The sequence below is a fragment of the Hermetia illucens genome, chromosome 4, assembly GCF_905115235.1.
Source record: "Hermetia illucens chromosome 4, iHerIll2.2.curated.20191125, whole genome shotgun sequence".
Classification (NCBI taxonomy): Eukaryota; Metazoa; Arthropoda; class Insecta; order Diptera; family Stratiomyidae; genus Hermetia; species Hermetia illucens.
This window is the reverse complement of record NC_051852.1, coordinates 17782049-17801815: the sequence shown is the minus strand read 5'-3', so window position 1 is coordinate 17801815 and position 19767 is coordinate 17782049. Positions and strand designations below refer to the sequence as shown.

The following is a 19767-nucleotide window of genomic DNA, read 5'->3' as shown; positions in this document are numbered from 1 at the left end:
CATCACAGCCTTAAGGAAGGTATTATCGAAAGTCCATTTGGGTAGAACCTCTTGCTATAAGAGCACATGGTAGATTCCGTCTAAGCCAGATGATTTGGAGGGTTTAAAGAAATTAGTTGTCTAGTTCATCCGATCTAGTTATGTAAGACAGACTCGCATAACTAAATTTTACCACCTTGATCCCTTTTAGCATATTTTGTCCTTCCCACTCGTAGGCACAATTTTTGAAGGCTCCGTTCTCGCCCGTCGCAGAACAAACTGTCAAGTGTTTCTGAAAATTCTGACATGGGCTTGGTAGTGCATTTTAGCTGTCTACATAGCCACTCCTTTTTTTGCCCGACACAATAGCTGACCTGGGATGTTTGGATACCGGTTGTTGCGCCGTTGATGATGATGATGAATAGCTGACTCTCTTATGTAGCTTGAATGGACGATTGTGGTGCTTCTGCTTTACCATTTTTTAATACCAAAGCGCATGGAAAATTGCCCTAGTTGACAAGGATAGTCACATTCAGATGAATTTCCCGATCGGGATTTTAGCTCCCTTTTTCCGCCCTTTTGCTGTTTTGGGTCTGTGTCACTTTCTTGCCTGACCATTGATCCTAGGAAATCTCTGAATTGAGGAGCTTCTCGAGGATGGCCCTATATAAAAGCGGTGAGCACCGTATCGCATGGCCTTTGTTATCAGGGTTCACAGTTTTTTGAACTCCTTCATCTCTGCATCCATAGGTTTGCCTGTCTAGGTCTACCTACTTACATCCAAGATATTCGAAAAAGGCTAAATTTATTGTTACGACATTCGTTGAGAGTTATTAGCATGTGAAACGCTCTATAAGTAGGCTGATTTTAGGTATAGTTTAAAGAACTGGGGGTTGGGGGTAGGGTGTCCTTATACATGCAAAAGAGGACTAGTTTTAAAATGTACAATTTTCAATTTTATCATTACAGCATTTTTGAAATCATCCAAAACAGCATCTCCTACTCAATTTTCTTTCAATTGATCGCATCCATTTTCATATTTTCGGCGCAAGGACTTATCTATCTGCAATACTCACCATCGTTATATGAAACGTTTGCCATATTTTTATTTATGGTATCAGAAGTCACAGAAATTTTCCCGTCATGTTTTTATTCAAATCGATTTATGGAGACAACTGATCGAATGGTCTTTGCGATTTATTCAGCAGATTGGACGAGATTATCGCCACGATCTCGAAAACATTTTGTAATATTTATGCAGATGATGCAGCAAAAGAAAGTCATATTGGCTGGAAAGCAGATCCCGATAACCTTGGCTACTTTTATGTCTGTGAGTTTAGATATTTGTTAATGGATGTACTATATGCAGACGCATGGCACAAGTGACCGTTTTCCTGCACACTTCATAATGCAGCACTTGGTCTGAAATTAAAGTAATTTTAAGCCATTTTAATTTTTAACTTTTTAAATTAACTTTTTAATCTTAGCTGTTACATAAACTTATATCTTTTATTTTTTGCATAGGCTTTGAAGGTCGGAGGGAAGTTGTAATCAGGTTCCATGATTTAATTCTTGGATCCTTATAAAAGTTCGCTCACAATTCAAATTAATGTCACTAAAATTGTAGGGTGGCAACATCATTTCTCAATAACTCATTCTTCTCTGGAAAGGCCGCATCGGTGGGATATGTCAAAAAAGCAAATAAGTCAAAAGCGACAGGTGGTTTCGGCCAGGGTAGAAGCTACCGAGAACTCATAACGTTCGTTTTGCTTTGTCCGAAATGGGGGTTCGTGGACCAAAAAATGGGAGACAATTTCTCTTTAATCTGCTTGGTCCATCATCAAGTGGACACAGGATTCCCTTAATCGCTAAAATCCGATCGCTATGGATATCATTTATGACGTTACAAATTTAAACAAGTCGGAATACCGGAAGCTCGCTTACATACCTACCTGCATACGCACATGTCTGGTTGGAGTAATTGATATTCATATCCAAATGACTAAAAAACTAAAACAAAATAATTCTTTGCGACCCCATTCATAAGAACTCATTTCGTTGTGGTATTGACGAATTGATATGTGATGATGAGGTCAGGCAGGTTGTAGAGTGCACGAAATTCACAAAAAATGGTTTTACCCCCTATAACTTTGTTATTAATAGTTGGATTTTCTTCAAACTTGACCAAATTATGCATTATGTTCTTCATTATACGCATGCCAAATTTTGTACTTCTAGGATGAACATAAGGGGGGGGGGGTGCCAGGTAAATTTCTAAAATGTGGAAATAGACTATTATTAACTTTATTTGTGCAGATATCGGAACCGGATATATTTTGAGGCCTAGATTTCGTAGACATGCACCAATGTGATTTTTTTCAGCTTTTTCGGTTGAACTCCCCTATATTTCACCCAATATCAAATATTGAACCAGTTTCGAAAAGTACTAATTGAGACCTACATTCTGTGAAAAAAAAGTTGCACTCTCCGTTCACATGTATGGGGAACCCCCCCTTAAACTTAACACAAAATGGCGCCACTTACTGCATGTAAAGGGAACACCAGATTACATACTTTCACCAATTTTCATGGCAATCGGTCTAGCGCTTTCCGAATAAATTGGGTGTGACAGACGGCCAGACAGATTCTAATGAGGTTTTATTTCACACAAAACCTTAAAAATCATTCATCTATTGTACTCGTTCTTAGGAGAGCGAATTCCTGGCTTCTGGCTTAAAAATTCGAGTCTTTAAGTATGAACGTTATGGTATCGCCCTCTCCAGCTTGTAGGGAGTCAGAATTGACCCGCACGAAATTCCTTGTCTGTGAGGATACAGTGGGAACTTTTATCGGACTAAATCTTTAGGCGTCTCTGCCGCTTTTTCTGGCATTCGCGTCAAACTTCCGTCGAACATTACATACCAGTGCTTACAGCTTTAATGGAACAACAAAAAGTGGCATTGTGGCAATTCAACAGGCAGTTGACATAGTCCCTGGTAATCTGCAGCCACAAGGAGCCTCCCCCGCCACACAATTTTTACTGGCTATCGGGATATAGTGTTACCTCGGCCATTGAGATTCCTCCACCTCGCTCCCTATGTTGCGTTCTGGCACAAGTTACTGTTAATACCAGTGCGATATCTAAGTCGCCCGGAGCGCCCAATCTACGGTTGCGGGAGACCTCAAATGCTGACGTGAATCCAACGGTCTTTCCGAACCAAATTTCGTCTGCACATCCAGGTTGGCTGATTTTACCGCTACGGATCAGATTTTTGACTACATCAGGATTAAAGCCAGTTTATTTCCGGCGACTCTCGGCTGACGAAAAATGAAACCCTGCCTGTGTATTAGTATTCAGATGATGTATCCCCATAACGTCGTTGCTATTGCCCAACCTTCCCTTCGGCGGCATCAAACCTTCATAAAGGAGCAAATTACCAGAAGATTGTGTTGCCTCTCGCCTGCATCGCCGGCTAATACAAATGTATCGGTTGTTTTAAGGTCAAGACTTTTCTGCCAAGATATGACAGATCTAAGATACAAGTTATAGGGCTTAAAACTCTCTGTTCTGCTGCATTATTTGTATTTCCGAAACCTAGTTGGATGATAAGATTTTAAATTCTAAGTACACCTAAGGCTACTCTGGCTTTTACTGTGACAGGGATCACGCGGCTTTGGGTGGGGCAACTGGGGAAGACATCGTAATCATTGCAAAAGGCTGTTCTGTGCCGAATTCTTGTTCTTGTGCTATTACTCTAGCAGCGATTGAAATTCATAGGGAAACTGCGTAGATTTCGGCTACTTTAAAGCTTTCCGAATTTCAGTGAAGCAATGGACAACTGGGATTAAGAAGGAGTAAGCCAGCGTCCGGTCGTATTAACATGCGTATACCTCAAGCTGGTTTCAAATCCTCAACATTTTCAATCCCACGCAGTTTCCGTCACTTTCATTAAGCTGGCAGACTCCTCTGCTGACTTGCTTCAATGATATTTTGACTTACTGCATACGTACTTTTCCACGGTGTATAACTCCTTTTGTCTTCCTCGACCGGGTACAGCCTGCTCTGCATTCTCCTTTTTTATTGGTTCCTCAAAATTTCTTAATCGATTCCTATTTAACGCCCTTCTTTATCGATGCCTTGTGGAACTCGACCTCAATATGGGTATAATATTATGCTTTCCTCTATAATCGTTGAGTGATGTGTCAACGACTGGTTAACCATTTACTAATAGTAAAATAGCAAAAGGTCGGTCCACCGCAGCCAACCTACTAGACTTCATCAACTTCATGGTCGAAGGTCTAAATTCTCGACAAGAAGTTTAAAATCAAATTTCGGCTCTTGGTCTCTCAAAGTTTTTGTCTCCATTCTTTTCGGTCGAGCGACCACGTTTTCCAGCGGTCAAAGGGTAGTATAGGCCCCAGGGCCAAACGTGGTTTAGTACCCACGATGGTACCTAAAACCTGGGAAACGCATACTGAATGAACACCAACAGCTCTACTACGAAACCCTATTTCCGCCTCCGTGTGGTGATCGTTGGGATTTCTTTCTTAATGAAAAACTGCTGATAGAGAAGGATCAAGGCAAGTCTCCCGCACCTAAAAACGGGACAAATTGTACCAACTGCTCCTCCTGGTTGGGAGTCGGGTAGGGCTGACAACCCTACATGGAAAACCGAAGTTACAAAGCCGCGGAAGGAACCGCGGACAGGATGAATTTTACGATGACGAACCCGGCAACGAAAACATAACAACGATTTGCGTATTCCGACGAAATTAATTAGACTGACTAGACTGACTCTGAACAATGTGCGAGGCCAGATAAAAGCATCAGAATCCTTATTGAGACCATTAAATATCAAAAACGGTCTAAGACGAGGAGATGCTCTGTCATGCGTCCTGGAGAAAGTGATTCGCGACGCAGGTGTGAATGGGAGAGGCACCAGCCTCTTTAAGTCCACCCGAGTACAGGCCTATGCGGACTATATTGACATTATGGGAAGAACCACCCGAAATGTATAGTCTACCTTCATCCAGATCGAGCAGACGGCGCGAGATCGTGGGCTACACATCAATGAAGGCAAGACGATCATGCCACCATGTAGCAACGTTAGTACCATAAACGAAAGAACGAGCAACATCGAATCGCACTGGTCAAACGAAAACAATGAAGATAGGAGACTACAACTTTGAGATCGTTGAAAATTTCTCCTATCTAGGGTCGAAAATCACAACCGATAACAGCTATGACGATGAAATTCGCTCACGGTTGTTGGCAGCCAACAGAGCCTATTTCAGTTTACAAAAACTGTTTCGCTCCAAATGTCTCACCATAGGGTCAAATTTCTTACTGTACAAGACTATGATCTTGCCAGTCTTTATGTATTCCTTGGGGACCTGGTTTCTCTGAATTTTTGGCCGCGTTCGAGAGAAGAATCCTCCGATGAATTTTTGGCCCCCTATATGAGGATAGACGATTCCGTAGCCTACATAACGAAGGGGCGGGGGGGGGGGGTTTACTAATCCGTATGGATGAGGATGATCCAGCCCGGAAAGTCTATAAGGGCAATATCTATGGTTGAGAAAGAAGACGAGTCAGACCCCGCCTGAGATGGAGCGATGGCGTAGGTTAGGACGTCCAACAGCTTTTAGGGATATCAAATTGGTGGACCTCGGTGCAAGACCGGGGTATCTGGAGTTTCTTACTAAGGTGGGCCTAGACTGGATATCGGTTGTTGCGCTGTTGATGATGAACCACGATGACCACGCTTTGCAATTTGGGAGATCTAGCAATTTGTAATTTCTGTTGTGCACTGAGTCCTCTCATCTGCGTCAAGGCTTTTCAGAAGAGTATTTGTCTCTCGTCTTGCCTTTGAGTGCGTGCCTGGGAATTCTCCTATCGTCCATACGCTCTACACTGGTTTGAAGCTTCTGGTTCACCGTATAATAGATGAGATAGCGTCCCCCTCTCCCGTTCTCTCCTCCTCCCTCCTCTCCTCCTCTCTATCAGCGAGTAATCACTTCGGTTACGTTGCTTCCAGGACAATGATGAGACAGTGTCTGATGAGTTGCCTTTGCTTTCTGCTCCTTTCGCTAATGATGCGAGCTTTAAATGGTCGTTGTTGACGTTGACATCTTGCCCTCCCCTTCGGATCTTGAACACCCGTTCGTTGGGTCGCACAATTACTGGAAACGGTTCTTCGTATGGTGGATGTAAGGATCTTTTGACAGTGTCAGCCCTTACGAACACATGGCTTACATTATCGGGATGAGATTACATTCATCCCTTTGGTATAAATAATATTGGTTTAATATGGCGAAACATTGGGTTTGGTAGAATTTATCGCACTTGCTTCTTAGAGTTTTCAACGAATATCTCCGGGTCGGACGTATCCAAATCCGTGTATAACAACTCTCCTGGCACTCGTAAGGTGGTTCCGTAGGCTGATTCTGCCGGGTTTTAATGCTGCCCTCAATCCTAACAGCCCCGTGTTTATGACTTCTGTTCAATTGCTGGTTCTATGATACATTAGCGCTGTTTTTGATAACCTGTGCCACTTCTTGTTCTTTTGCACCCTGTTAATCGCATTAATGCCGCAAACATCGCGACTCGAACTGGTAGGCCTGATCAGTTGTGAAAACTTTAGGCGCCCTGAACTGGCAAATCCACCCTCGGTAACAACTTGCAGCTACTTTTCCCGCTTCGATATTACCAATAGGCACCGTTTCGGGCCATCGTGTATATCTATCTTTCATGATTAGAATGTACTATTTCTCGTTTGTCATTCGCAGGGGTCTCACCATATCCAAATAAACATGCCTGATCCTTCCTATTGGAATCGGGAATTATGCTGCGCCCACTCTGACATGTCTACTAACTTTGCTGGTTTGACAGGCGATACATTTTCTACTCCATTTGGTGATGTCTCGCTTCATATTGAGCCATAATCTGTCTCATACATAAAAAGGGAGATATCACACAGTGCAGCAATTATAGAAATATCACGTTGCTGAGTACCATCTATAAGATATTCTCCACTATCTTGCTAGGCCGGATAGCCCCATACGCCCAGAACATCATTGGTCCATACCAAAGAGGCTTCACTCCAGGCAAATCAGCAACAGATCAGATTTTCTCTGTGCGGCAGGCGATGGGAAAACTGTTGGAATATGGACAACAGTAGCACCATCTGTTCATCGACTTTAAAGCCGCCAATGATAGCATAGCCAGGGTAAAACTGTGCACGGCCATGAGAGAATTCGGTATCCCGACGAAATTAATAAGACTGACTAGGCTGACACTGACCAATGTGCGAGGCCAGATAAAAGCAGCAGGATCACTCTCAAGACCATTCGACATCAACAACGGTCTACAACAAGGGAATACGCTATCATGCGTCCTCTTTAACCTGGTCCTCGAGAAAGTGATCCGTGATGCTGAGGTAAATGCAAGAGGTACGATCCTATTCAAGTCCACCCAACTACTGGCCTATGCTGACGATATCGACATCATGGGAAGAACCACCCGAGACGTACAAACTGCCTTTATCCAGATCGAGCAGGCGGTGATTGGCGCGAGATCTTGGGCTGCACATCAATGAAGGCAAGACAAAATACATGGTGGCAACGTCAGTACCGAAGACGAATCAACCAACAAACCGCACTGGTCAAACACAAACACGAACAAGAATAAGGATAGGAGAATACAACTTTGAGACCGTTGACAATTTCTCCTATCTAGGGTCGAAAATCATAACCGATAACAACTACGATGATGAAATCCGCGCACGGTTGTTGTCAGCCAACAGAGCCTATTTCAGCTTACAAAGACTGTTCTGCTCGAAACGTCTCACCATAGGGTCAAAGCTCTTACTGTACAAGACTATGATCTTGCCAGTCCTCATGTATTCCTCGGAAACTTGGGTTCTTAGCAAGAAAAATTGCGAACTCTTGGCCGCGTTCGAGAGAAGAATCCTCCGAAGAATTTTTGGCCCCCTACATGAGGATGGACGATTCCGTAGCCTACACAATGACGAAATCTATGAGCGATACCATGACCGTCCGGTTGTGAATAAAATCCGGCTCAATAGGTTACGGTGGGCGGGTCACTTAATCCGTATGGATGAAGATGATCCCACCCGGAAAGTCTATAAGGGCAATATCTATGGTAGGAAAAGAAGACGAGGCAGACCCTGCCTAAGATGGAGCGATGGCGTGGGCCAGGACGCCAGACAACTTTTAGGGATATCGAATTGGTGGACCTCGGCGCAAAACCGGGATGTCTGGAGTTCCTTATTAAGGCCGGCCTAGACCGGTATCCGGTTGTTGCGCCGTTGATGATGATAAAGTTGGCATCCGCATCTGTTTGCAGTGACTTTTTTGCTGGGGTGCGATAACCCGTGGATTCAATCACAATTTTTTAAGTGTAAGGTTATTGGGATATACGGTCCAGGGATTCCTACCTCCAATTCCAATCCTCCAATTGCGATCCTTCAACAGATGTCAGAAATGCCGGACTCCTGAATATGTTGCTAATAATTCTCGGCCATATGCACTATACCTTGTTTCCGTCAGGTATAGCCGTCGTAAAAAAATCCAACTGGGCGCCATCCTTTTTCTTGTGTCTGTTCCATTATCGCTCCCATCCCGGTGTCTGACGCGAACGTGCCTCCCTGAAGTGCACAAGTTCTGCTAAGTTTTGCTTCCCTCGAATGCTATGATTGATTTCTCTGTTCATTTCGTGGGTCTTTTATCGTTCTTTTTCACTTCGCTCAATATAGGGTTTAACGGCCTTTCAATAATTGCGGCCGCTCAAATGAATTGCCTATAAACATTTTCCTTCCCAAGAAATTTCCGTAGGTTATTTAGATTTTCCGGTCGCTTCATCCTCCATATTATCTCTACCTTCTTAACCAGCGGTTTAACTCCTGATGGCGAGACCTCATATTCTATATAAACTACTTCCTGATGGTCGAACTGGCGTTTTGCCATGGTTATCGTCAGCCAGTAATTCTTAAGCCTGCAGAGCAATACTCTCTCTATGTGCTCTTCTTCGCTCCTAGAAAATATAACGACGACAATAGACCATGGAGCAAGGCTGAGTCCTTGTAGCACCTCGTTGAAGCCTCCCCTTTTCTGCCATCGGTATCTAGTGGTACGCCTATATCAAGTCGAGCGTTGAAAACATTACTCCTCCTTCAATGCTCAGGATGTCGTGGATAAGTGGAATAGCTGAATGATCGGGTTTCGTTGTTGTGTTTAACTTCCTATAGTCTCCGCATGCCCTCCAAACTCCAGGGCCTTTCTTCGGTACTAAATGTAACGGACTTACATACAGGCTATCCGGAGGTCTACAAATGCCTTATGCTAGCCTTCCAATCCTCAGCATATCTGGTACTAAAGAGCTTGGGGTTCAGCCACTGGTGGGCCCCGGATCTCAATGTAGTGTTTCACGTTATGCTTTGCCCTTCTCACCCTTCCGGAAACTCTGCTAGCATCCCGTGGTACACCTTTGCTTGTCGTACGGTAGATATTCCTATCTTCTTAGATAATGCTAATCCACTGTTGGTCCTTGTGGAAAATTACGTGGCAGAATCCGTTAAGAGTTTTTTCTTTAGAGAGAGAGGTTCCGCAAAATGAAACGAAGTCAGCTCTGATAATCGGCAACTCCACGTATAATTTTGCTGAAGTCTCCGGTCTAACCTGATCAGCTGCAATCCAAAAGTTGGGATCGCTGTTGCTGTTGGTGCTTACAGGTCGTGATGCGTTTTAGGCCACTACCCTCGTACCAGTTTTCTTGGCAAAACGGATATTTGCGCTCCTGTGGGAGCATTTTTCTCCCCAGGCCGTCCGGTTTGCTATCAAGAGGATGGTGGACTCTGGGCTAATTAAAATTTAAGAGAAAGTTTGCAACTAAATGATTGGTATTCCTGAAACCTGGATTTTCATTTATATGTTTCGTGTAGAATAGAATTATGGAGAAGATTTTGTTTCCTTTTTATTCTAGCTTCCCATAATATATGTGAATTTGTTTAGTTAGTATTTCGTGTTTGTATTGTTAATGACGTCTATGTGCCAAATAATTTGTCGAAGTAAACATTTTCCAACCCTGATTGTAAATATTTCTCCTCCATTGTCTGCAGGTTGTGAAGGCGATGTTCACAATGATAATGATACTGAAGCCACAGTGATTGAATCAAAACGATTGACGGGATCCTGATTTTTTTAAGCTAGCGCAGATTAACTTTCACGTGGATGACTCTGTACGAGTAAATACATAGTTTGAGAAAATATATGTCTGCTATTCAGTCCTTTGTGAAGCATTGAGCATCCACACAGTCTTTTACTTCGTAATTTTTTTCTTATCATTATCAATGTGCATGTCTGCCTACAGCTACGGGGCAAGCACGAGGACGAACGTACACATTCATGACTTAATCAGGATTCGAACCAATGGCAATGATATCGAGAGGAAGAGTTATTTGAAGAATCGCGGGTTAAGCCAAGCAAGCCAAAATTTATGATTCAGACACAATTTAATCTTGTTATTGAAAATATATAAAAATGTTGAATTTAGATAGAATTTTAAATAAAGAATCTTTCACTCTGTAAATGTAAATGGGTTTTGTTGCAATTCTAAATTGGTATGTTCGAGTTTTTGTAGATAATTGCACTTATGAGGATTGTTCCAGTTCCAATTTGGTCAGTTAGTTTCAGAGGAACCCGCTCATTGCTGCTAGGTTTATACAAACCATCTGAGATAACGCCATTTCCGATTGCAGGTCTTTATATCTATCACGGTTTTCAGCAAAGTGATTTTTTTCGTTTGCCATGGAAGGCTAACTTCTAACTATTAGGGGACTTACTGAAGAGTGTGGAATATCAATTGGACGTTCCACCTCAATTGGAGATTCCGCACAAAATATTAACCAAAAAAGATACATCGCGCTGCTTAGAAATTTGTGCCACTTTGGATGACGAACGTGTAGAGCACCATGAGTACCACTCCTACATGGCACTATGGTCTATTGAAGCCTCTCGAAAAACGTCATTCGCCCCAAAGCCTCCAAACATCCAGGTGAGGGAGGGGGGGTTGCTAGAGAGTATCATGTGTACAAGCTTAAATCCGCTGTTTTTTTTTTCAAGAAAAACACCTTTTTTTATAGGAACCAAGGAAAACTTTATTCAAAATGCTGACCCTTTCCTGAGTAGCTTCGAACTTTTTTTATCATGGAGGAAAATCAGCTTTTCATGTCTTTGTTGATATTCTGGTCGTTTTTCATTCAGAGCACGATGCAATTTGATGAGTGGTTGGTGATAATGATAGGCATCGACAGTTTCACCAGGTTTCAACAGTTCATAATAGATAATACGCCGCTGATCCCACAAAACGCACAGCATCGTCTTCTGTCTGAAGCGATTTGGTCTTGCAGAAGATGTCGAATTGTTGACCGGCATCAACCCACGATTTTATTCGTTTAGGATTCTCAAAATAAATCCATTTTTTGTCGCCAGTCACAGCCCGATGCAAAAACATCCTTTTTTGCGTCTGGCAAGCAAGATTTCATATGTGTTTTGGCGCCGCTCCATCTGCCTATCGTTCAATTCATGCGGCACCCATTTTGCGATCTTTTGAACCTTACCCATTGCACGTAGAAGCATGGAAACGGCTTGTTGAGCGACTCCTAATTGCTTGGCGTGCATTTTCTGCGTTTGAGTATTGTCCTCGTCCAAGAGAGCCTCCAATTCGTGGTCCTTAACTTTCCCGGGCCGATTTTCACGCCCTTTGTCGCTCAGATCGAAATCGCTATCTTTGAACTGATGGAACCAGTTTCGGCACATTGTTTCCGATAAATCATTGCCGGCGTAGGTGTCCACAAGTATTCAATGCAATTCAGCGGCTGATTTCTTCAAATTGAAGCAAAAAAGCAGAGCCTACCGCAAATGCTTCTTTCCGGAAACAAACTGGACATGATTATTGAGGAGAAAAAATATGCTTTTGCATGAAATTGCTGATGATATGCACTGACAGTTGTTGACAAATGTCGTACTAAAAAAAAAAAAATGTGGTGTGCTCATAGCAGCTTGATATGCTCACTGATGCCATCTGTGAGCAAACAGCGGTTTTAAGTTTGTACACCTGGTACTTTTATGCAAAAAATGCGGGTCTCAATCTCAGATAGATTTCTGGCAAAAATATCCCCGGTTGTACCTATGATCATAATCCAGAACTGTTCGACCGATTACCTTAGGCCAGGCATAGGAGCAAACCTCTGTTTTTCCTATCAATTTCCTACACCGTGCTTTCGACGACGCCGCACTTTTTAGATGAAATTGGCGCTATCCCTAGCATCGTTACCAAGCGGTTAGAATGCCTCCTCTCTCTAAACAAGTGACGGCCTCCTTATTTCCCCCTCATTCTCTGAAGTATATGTACGTCGGCTCTGTAACATGGCTCCGAGACCGTACTATAGGCGGTGTAATACATATTCCTACTTAGGATACTAGGTCACGCTTTGAAACCGTAAAGAAGGACGAATTGAACCGCACTCATCAATAAACGACACCTACTGGGTAGGGGATCTCCAAAATTCGTTGTCAGCTGGCAACTGGCAAATATTCTAGCTGCAGTATTGTCTGTGGTGTTGCGATTCTGCTCGAAGAAACTCATCGGCGCATCATAATGCCGAGGTGTTTCATTGTTCGCTTCAGCAAGACCATGATTTCACCAACCCGAATAGGGAGGTGTGCCCGGATAGCTGAATGGTTAGAAAACAAGGCTGTCGTACAGAAGGTCGCGGTTCAAATCTCATTGGTGGCAGTGGGATCTGTATCGTGACTTGACGTCGGATACCAGTCGACTCAGCTGTGAATGAGTACTTGAGTCAAATCAGGGTAATAATCTCGGGCGAGCGCAATGCTGATCACATTGCCTTCTACAGTATACTGTAGTGTATCGTTACGGTCTTGAATGAAGTGCTCTAACACACTTCAAGGCCCTGATCCAACATGGATTATTGGGCCAACGATTATTATTATTATTAGAAAAAAGTGAGAGGAAACTTTGGAGATACTCATAGGCTCAACTCTTTTTATTCGGTTTTACATATTTACCAGAGTCTGACAGTCTGGACTGACCAGGTGGGGTTCTGTTCTTGGCAGTTCTTTGGTGGGCCTATGCCCCGCTGGCGACTGTTAATGGTGGATTCATACTACTTAGCAGCCGTGGACTCCAGATGGCGAACGATCACCACCTGTGCCAAGTTAAGGAGGATTTGGTCCGCCTAACAGCCAGAACCTGATCGTGAGAACTTTTCTGCCAAATGCGGGCAAATGAATAGAACATTACTGCGGTCTGCACGGGGCACTGGCGTATATGGGGCCATGCAACCAGATTCGACGTACCCCACAATTTACATTGCTGAAGCTGCGGAGAAAAGGGAGAAACCCTCAGGCACTTCCTTTGCGATTGCCCAACTTTAGTTAGAGCCAGACTATGGACACTTCTTCGAGGACCTCTAGCTGCAGGGCGGGAGAGCTGCTTTCCTTAGTGAATGCTACGGACTGACTTTGAACATCTGAGTCTGGACTCTGCTCCCTAGGTCCTACGATAGTAGTCATTGTTTTAGGAACTTGTGGCATCCAAACGGTACAACAAAGCGTTAATTGGGCTCCTTGGGGCGGGCACTGATACCAATTATTCATTCTCAATTGACTATTTCGTAATTAATAGCTCCTACAGATACCGAAATTTTTCACTTTATCGTGACAATATTTTTGTCATCCAAAAAAAGTGTCTCCTCCCCACGTTTTTTTTTTCAATTTATCATATTACATTGACTTTCATATCTACCACGTTAGGACTAGCGAATCTACGATTTTTATCATCCCAGAATAAAACGCTTGCCATATTTATATTTATGGCAGCAGAAATTGCAAAAATTTTCCCACCATGTTATTATCCGAATAAATTCATGGAAACAACCGATCGAATGTATTGGCAATTTATTCATCAAATTCGATTGACTTATCGCTACAATTTCGAAAACATTTGGTAATATTTATGGTGATGACGCAGGAAAAGAAATTATATTGGCTGCAAAGCAGATCCTGATAACCTTGAATACCTTTATCTCTGCGAGTTTGAATGTAGACTCACAAGTACGTTTTACCAACTTCATAATTTTGACCTTATTCGGGATAAAAATGCTTGTATCTTTTTTTGTCGTGAATTTCAAAAACAAGTGAAAATTCTGACAAGTGATTTTGAGTATCTGACAGTGTTATTATACTGGGTCTGTGAATTCCAAAAAGCCTGAATAGAATTTTCGGGAGCTATTCTAATGTACGCAAAAGACTATTGGATAGGATTTTCGAGATTGCCCGCCCTCGCTGACTTGATTGTCGTCGAAGGCACTCACCACGTCATTGTACTGGTTACGAATTTTGCGGATGTTACTGAGAAGGCTTGAAGAACTGGATTGGATCGGGTGCGGAATTTCTGGTTTGGGAAATATATACCCTCAGCACAAAATATAAATCAGGTCATTAGTCGACCGGATGAATTTCCAACTTTCCTCACTGCAAGGACTACCTATTTGATCCCTTAAACGGGCATAATACAGGGCCCTGCAAGACTAACAACATTTTGTTTGAGGAGCAAAAGCGCTGCCGAGTTGGATCGAGGGGTTACAAGGAACAACTCATTATCGACTCGGTAGTTACAGAGCACGCAAGTAGAAATCTGTGTAGGTGCCATATTGATTGCGTCAAGGCTTGTGAAGGCGTTCTGCATACCTGGCTAATCGATGTTCTAGGCTGTACTTCTTAGATCTGAAACTAGTAAAATTGTTGGCGACAGTCATCAAAGTGTTGCATACTACCTTGTCAGTGCACTATTCTAAAGATAACTATGCTTCAGAGCCCACGCACCACTTGTTACCTCCCCCCTCCCCACTACACCCTCCCCATCAAAATTATTCCTCAAAGTTCAGCATGCACAAATGGGATGAACAGGGAAATATGTCCCACTCTAGGGCTTCCCGAGATGTCCTCGGGATTTCGAACAGTCTAGTTTAAACCATGTAAATGTACACTATCCTGTAGACATGCCCGGCGAGTCCTTTTGTGGATCTTCTCAATAATCTATCACTAAATCGCTTCAACCCAATTGTCCAGACCAAACTTGTAAATGAGAGTCCAGCAAGGATTATCTCGATTCGGTCAACCTTCGCCGAAATATAAGATTTTACCATCAAATGCACTATCGAGCAATACCGTCAAAGGAACAACATTATATCAGACGTCCACTTTTACAACGTGCCGGTGAGATACAAAATTCTAATTCTGAAAACTGATGGTTTGCTGTCGATTAATAGCAAGACATAAAAATGCCAAAGGCTTGTTCTTAGAGTGAAAATGAAGAAAACATCGAAAATAGCTTCCAATCCCTGAGAATTCATACTTCCGGTGTCCTTTTAGTAGGATGTTTTCACGTTCTGCTTACACCTGGCTTTGTATTTCCTTGGCGTATAATCTTCAAACCAAGACCTCATCAAATCACTATCATGTTCTGGAGGCAAAGATGAGTGCCATCCTTCCTTACCGAAGTCATTGCCAATGATTTTTGTAGCTTCCGCAATAATACTGTGCGGACGAAAGCTTATCTAAATCTTAATCCATTTTGTGGTAACGTGTCCATCACTTTGGAAATCGCAAAAGCCCAATATTAGTACATTTGTTGTTGAGGATGCTGGGAGTCCTGAGTCCGCACCCACTTGGTGACGCAAACTTACTTCCTCTTTTGTAGTCCACGTACTCCTCTTTTTTGGGTTAAACACCCAAGTTGTCAAAATATTTACATATATTGTCACATTACATTTGTATTGTCAAGTACGAATCCAATTTCAATATCCAATTTGTATGCGGTGCCTGAAGGGGCTATCTGTCAGTCTATGGTGCCCTGTGAGACTCTCATCATGCTAGGAGTTGATGAAGTGAGTTCCCAATCTGGCAACATTGCGCTATATAACACCGCCCCATGAACCAATATCGTACCACTCTAGGTAGGGATACTACCTATAGAACGAAAATCTTGACAAACATATCTAGCGCCGTCTTCGTGATATAAGGAGGGAACACTGTTTGTCCACTTAACTTTAGACATCGCAAATGGTACTTCGAAATTCGTTCTTCGCCACCTCTTCGCATGTACAAAAATCCTCTCCGAGTTCTTGCCGGGTTTCAACCTTTAATCCCTACATTTCGAATTCCTTATCTTTCTGGAAGTGACACCATCAAAAGACACTGGTACACTGGTGGTTATGTCATCAAAAGACACTGGTACACTGGTGGTTATGTTCCAGAGTGTAGCATTCTTAAAGCACCCACTAACTCCTTTCCTATTATTATAATTATATAAAGAAGCACTTAACATCTGCGAGCCGCTTTGGTCACGCTGCTCCCAGGGCAGAGGTGAGGCAGCGTCTGACGATTTGCCTCTGCCCTGGTAAAAAACCGTAAAGCCGTCATCGCCTGACATTTTTTTAAAGTTTGGGTGCTAAGCCCTAAACAAAGGGTCTGTGGACCAAAAAAGAGGCAGTAAGTTGCTCTCCATTTGGTCCGGTCCGGTATTAAGTTGATGCGGATTTAGGACCCCACAATTTTCAAAAAAAACCCTCTCCTATTCCCCGCGGAACCACTGCAAGGTATTACGTCACGGGGAAGGGGGGGGGCATGATTCTTGTGGTTTACATTCGCAGCTGCGCCTTTCTCTTCCTCCACTTCTCTCTATTTGCACTGGTTCACTCCACCATGTGATTAACTACATTCCAGCTCCCCTGGCATATGAAGATTCCTTTATTTAGACTTTCCGGTGGAACTGTTCTCCCAATGTTTCTTCTAGACTCCTGCTTTTCTCTGAGAATCCCGTATATAGGACAGTTATGTGAGCTACGGTATTCGCATGTTTCGTGAGAAACTGTGTCAGGTCATAGTTTATCTCGTCATGTGTTGTCTGTGTTCTCATCTTGGTACTGGAAATCAATCTGTGGACCATTGACCCTATTCCGCCTGTTGTGACCATTGTTGCCAACTACTCAGCGATTCCTCCCTTCCGGTGTTTTCCATGTATCAATTAAAAGAAAAATCGGGCCCATCATAGATGCGCGTCATCTCGTCGGCCAAAATATCGATCGGCACCATTCAGGCTACCACCAGTACCCTCGGGGTATGTATTATAGTATGCAGGGTACTTGCCCAAATTGCAGCTACGTAGAGCAGTATAGATCTCATCACTCTAGGTATAAAGACCCTACGGGTGTATCGCGAGCCCTAATATTTGGCATTATCCTTGACAGGTTAACATTGGATGCCGTCGGATAAATGCAATCCCACATCCGCGAAATGTTTTTCAGTAGCAATCTCCACTATGTTATCGGTGAAACCCACTATTATGGCCTCACTATCAGTTGGAAAGTTGATGGCTGTTATACATGATGTTCCACAATATTATCTTAGCACAAAGCCCCGTGGAACAATCGCGGACACAATGCGTTTCCTCTAGGTTCATTGTCTGTGTCGTACCAAAGTCTTCTTTCGATTAGAAAGCTGTCCACAAGCGCAGCTAAGTAACTGGATACACCAATTGTCGCCAAATCTCTCCTTACAAGGTACCAATTAGCCGAGTTGAATCACTGCGGAATACTTACTGGTACTACACTTTCCGTGGATGGCATTTTCAGCTAAACCGATAATCAGTTGGATGGTGTCGATGGCTAATTTGGCCCATGCAGAAGCTGAATTGTCGGTCTGATATGTCTAATAGACTTTATAGCTGGGAGCAATTTGCTGTAGATTATTCGCGCCAACATTTCCTCCATAGTGTCCAATAGATATAAGTCCGCAGGAAGATGGTTCACCAGGAGGGTTACTAGATTTAGGCAACAACACTAGCCTTTGGCGTTTTCATATCTCAGGATAGATCCCATCGATCAAGCTTGTTCCAAACCACTCCGCAAATATGTCAGGCCTCGACTTAACAGCCCTCTTAAGGGCTTTATTGGATATACCATAGGGCCCCTTGCTTTGTTGTTTCCTAGCCTACTTCCAATCTTCAGTATTTCTTTCGTCATAACTGGAAGTATTACAGCAACATCTGAAAGGTCTCAGGAGACTGTTACCTCTTGTGTTCTCCAAACAAACACTGAACAATTTTCAAAAAGAGATACTTGAATTACATGCCCCGTAATTGGAAGGGCTGCCTGACCTTTGGATCCTCTTATTATAATCCTGTAGGTGATTTCCCATGGATTTGTATCCATCTCTCTGTAGAATTATCCGTCTGTCCGTATTTTTCTACTATAGGCGCCAACTTTGATGGAAAGGTTTCAACTGGAAACCCCATCCATGCAGTGAATTACATTATGCAATATTGAACTTAAGGGGGGAGATCTCCATAAACGGAAAAGAGGGTGCATCTTTTTTATTTTTAGCCGAATATAGCCATGTGAGGTTTTAGCAGGTCTCAGTTTTGACATTGATTGCAAATGGAGGGAGTGCGAGGTTAGAAAGGGGTCAAGCCGAAAATCGGAAAAAAATTGTGTTGGTCCTCGAAAGTGGCACCTAGGTGCTTAAATACTCCCTATCATAATATCCGCTGAAATAAAGGACATCAGCTAAGTATAGGGGTAGGTCTGGTATCCCCTTCCAGACAGTTGCCTGCTCCTTTACACAGAAGAGGGCTTGGTAAAATTTCCAAGGGCTGAGACGCCTGACGACACACCGGGATGAGCACAGCCAAATAAAGAAGAAGATTCGTAAAGTGATGCGGCACCCAAGGAAAGGACAGTAAACTGGGCAACCTGCAGTGTTGTTGTTCCGGAAGCAGGTGCCGAGGAATTCACTGAAACTGGGCGGCTGGCCTTGAATATAAGCTGAGTGAGAGTGCAGGCGATTATCCTTGTGAAATGAAGAAGAAAAGCTTATCAGGAGGCGCATGTGGTCTATAACGTTCTTCCAAAAAAAACTCAACAAAGGTCTGAAAAACAGACTGATGGAGTTGGAGGAACTCTTAGGTCGCATTTCCTTCTGTAGGCGGACATGAAGAGCAACAGAATATGCGGGGAAATCAGAAGCAATTGCACTCCCCGCAGAGAGCATCGTAAGCGCCAAACGGATCGTAATAATCCGTTGCATCTGAAGGAAACTTTACCCAAATAGGGGCTCCAAAAAAGGCAAAGAGATACAAAGGACAATAACACGCTGCGCCGTCAGAAAACCGTCTGATTTTAGTCAATTTGGACGCGAAGGGGAACTAGACTGCCAGCTCTGCTTATTAAACCGACGGAAGGTAAGATCTTTGCGAAAGTACTTGGTGAGATCTAGTATAAGGTCAAGCGGACAGTGGAGCAAAAGCGTCTTTAATTCGGTAAATGAAAGGTGGTCGTCGAATTACAGGTAGGTCTGAAGAGAACAATAAAGGTACGTTCTGTGAGGCGATCAAGGGGCTACCGTGAAAGAAGTTTCTGGTTTCTATCTTGGAACCTACGTGCTCTTTGGAAATCCGAGATCTTGGCCATCAAGCATGATTGTTCAGAGGTAACCAATACCGGGATTCGTATCACCTTTGCGATTTTTCGAGGTAAAAAACTTGCTTTGATGGAAGTTGGCGAGCGATACCCGAAGAAGCTTCTTAACAGCGGGGAAATCTGAATTGATTGGGTAGTATGTAGGATACGAATTCGGGCAGCGCTTACCAAGTGTTCCAGATGCTTAATCTGTGACCGCGTCTCT

General features: G+C 43.2%; 2 protein-coding genes across 2 annotated transcripts in view; both read left to right on the top strand.

Annotated features, from left to right (window-relative positions):
- Window positions 1–19767, top strand: part of LOC119653742 (alpha-ketoglutarate-dependent dioxygenase alkB homolog 7, mitochondrial) — a 73622-nt gene that overhangs the window by 38794 nt on the left and 15061 nt on the right. The gene's annotated exons all lie outside the window — the stretch shown is intronic.
- Window positions 970–10564, top strand: LOC119653743 (odorant receptor 22b-like). The gene is made up of 2 exons (XM_038058667.1): window positions 970–1309; window positions 10119–10564. The coding sequence occupies exons 1-2, from the start codon at window positions 1091–1093 to the stop codon at window positions 10164–10166; spliced, it is 267 nt and encodes an 88-aa protein (XP_037914595.1). The 5' UTR covers window positions 970–1090; the 3' UTR covers window positions 10167–10564.

Bases quoted from the DNA above. Each gene is read 5' to 3' on its own strand.
- LOC119653743 (XM_038058667.1), top strand. From the start codon at position 1,091: ATGGTATCAGAAGTCACAGAAATTTTCCCGTCATGTTTTTATTCAAAT. The intron at 1,310-10,118 runs GTGAGTTTAGAT...CATTGTCTGCAG, and splicing joins CCTTGGCTACTTTTATGTCT to GTTGTGAAGGCGATGTTCAC.